Source organism: Trichechus manatus, unplaced genomic scaffold (assembly GCF_000243295.1).
Source record: "Trichechus manatus latirostris isolate Lorelei unplaced genomic scaffold, TriManLat1.0 scaffold00004, whole genome shotgun sequence".
Taxonomy (NCBI): Eukaryota; Metazoa; Chordata; class Mammalia; order Sirenia; family Trichechidae; genus Trichechus; species Trichechus manatus.
The window spans coordinates 29325904-29328338 of NW_004443940.1; the positions used below are offsets into that span (position 1 = coordinate 29325904).

General features: G+C 44.2%; 1 protein-coding gene across 1 annotated transcript in view; it reads right to left on the bottom strand.

The window, feature by feature from the left end:
* The window catches only part of SLC9A4 (solute carrier family 9 member A4), a 56941-nt gene that overhangs the window by 52321 nt on the left and 2185 nt on the right, over positions 1-2435 (bottom strand). Inside the window, exon 2 of the mRNA XM_012555754.1 lies at positions 1594-2057. Within this exon, the coding sequence (XP_012411208.1) occupies positions 1594-2057 (464 nt within the window). The remainder of the gene's footprint in view (positions 1-1593; positions 2058-2435) is intronic.

Here is a 2435-nt window from a genome sequence, read left to right on the forward strand (position 1 = left end):
GATCCACAATCATTGAAAAGATGCTTAACTTCATCATGCAAACTAAACAAAGATGAGAAATCATTTTTTGCTCATTGGATTGGAAAACGTTCAGCAAGCTGTCCAGTATTTGCAAGAATACCAGGAAACACGCACTCACCACCCTGTTCCTGTGAGTGTAATTCGATAAAGACTTTCTGCAAAGTCCTGGCAGCATCTTTCAAAATTTTAAATGCAAATACTTGCTAACCCAGACATTTACTTCCAAGAATATATCTTACAAAACTACTCACTAATGCAGAAAGGGATGCACACAGAAACAAGAATATTCACTGCAACGTTGTTAAGAGTGAAAAATTGGCAACAAGCTGAACATCCACCAATGAAGAAATGGTTCCGTAAATTATAAGAAACTCATTCTGTGCAATGCTATGCAGCCATTGAAAAGACATAGAAAGAACTCCAAGACTTCCAATGTCCATGCGATACATACAATATCGTCCTATCCCATTTATGTAAAATTAAATGCATAAAATACATCTAAACCAGTTGTAGTCCAGTGGATTCCAACTCATGGTTGATCATATGTGTGTCAGAGTAGAGCTGGGTTCCCTCGGGTTTTCAGTGCCTGTGACCTTTCCGAGGTAAATCACCTACATCTACATATCTATACGTGTGTGCATGTTATAAAGACTGGGAGGGCAAAGGTCAAACTGATAAACGTGGTTGTCCTTTGGAGAGAGCCCTGGAAGAGGGCTTACCAGTGGAGGCTTTTCTGTTTTATGCTGTAGAATTTTACACTGTTTGACTCTTTTACAATGAAAATGTATTCTAGCATGACTTACGTGATGTGATACAAATTTAAAAATAAGAAGACTATAAAGTCTCGTGGACTACCAACTGATGAGTGGTTTGTAGTAATAGGTTGAAACTCAGCAATGCGATTGGGTAGTTCTCAATATTACAGCAAGCCCAACCTACACACCTCTTCTGGGTCCTAGTGCTATCAGCTGATGTAGCCTGTTAGTCCCACTAACCTTCTGTCTAGAGGGGCTCTTGAGCAAAAAATACCCATCTCACCTTTTCCATCCGAGTCATGCAGTTGAGATTGATATACACGCTAAGACTGTTTTGCAAATCTTCACTCCCCCTACTCCTATCTTTTATTTAACTTCATCTAACGCTGCATGTTAATGAAAACAAAGCATATAAAGAGAATGGGGGTGAGATCAGGTAAATCAGTCAAAATAAAAACATAAGCTATTGCTTTTCCTAGTGTGAAAACCCAGAAGAGCCTTAGCAACAGTTCTGCTTGCTAAGTGAAAAATTGAATTTAGCTAAAAAAATTGTATCTCCTCTCTCCTTTTTCTCTCTTTAAAGATGCTAGTTGGCTAGCGAGTGGCAAGCCACATTAGTGAGCAATTATTTACACAATGCAGATCCTAAGAAAAGTCACCAGGACCCGAGCCACACAGCATTGACTGAAGCTATCCCTGTCCTGCTACAGCCCAGCCATACTTGGACCTTCCCCATTAGCCTCAAGGACAGCCCCTTGTCCCCAACCTCACTCGTGATGCCTCATCTCCCCTACGGGACATGTCATGGGCATCTTACCACAGTAATCCCGTCATTGAGAAGGGCCTCCCCGAAGATCATCATGTAGAGTGGCTCATTCACACGCGCCTCCTCGAACACGGCCAGTACAGCCACAGGGTCCACGGACGAGATCAGGCTGCCAAACAGCAGGTTCTGCAGCAGGTTAACATCACTGAGGCCAAAGGCCTTAATCTGGCAGATGAAGTAGAGGGAAAGGCCAATGCCAAAGGCATTGATCAGGGCCCCCAGTCCAGCCCACCATAGGATGGAGCCAAAGTTCTCAAAGAAGGGCCGGGTGGGCATGAAGTAACCACCCTCTAGGATAATGGGTGGAAGGAGATACAGGAAGTAGATGTTGGTATCCATGACCGGAGGTGATTTGTGGTCTGTGCCAAAGATGATGCAGCCCACCAGAACCCCAACAATGATGAGGAGGCAGCTTTCTGGTACGAGGCCTGGCAGTCTGTGGTAAAGATGGAAGCCTGGGGAAGAGCAGAGGTTACATGAAGACGTTTGCAAATAGAATGATTCTGGCCACTAATATACCAAGAGATGGGTGTGTACAAGAAGTATTTTAAAGACACATGGATGGGACCTTGGGCAAACTGTCATCTCTGAGCCTCAGCACCCCATCAGCATCAGGTCCTAATTGTGTCCACTTGACCGTGTTGTGTGGGCTTTAAATGAGATCAAGTACTTCACGTGCTGGATCCACTGCAGGTTAGAGAGTATCTTCTCAGCCACTTGTCCCCTTTTCCCTTCTCCTTCCTGCTTCCCCATCTTATAGGGATCTGAAGGGCACACGAGGGAAAAGGAGAGAAGAGGACAGAACCCTTCTGCATTCATGCAAAAGCCACCTG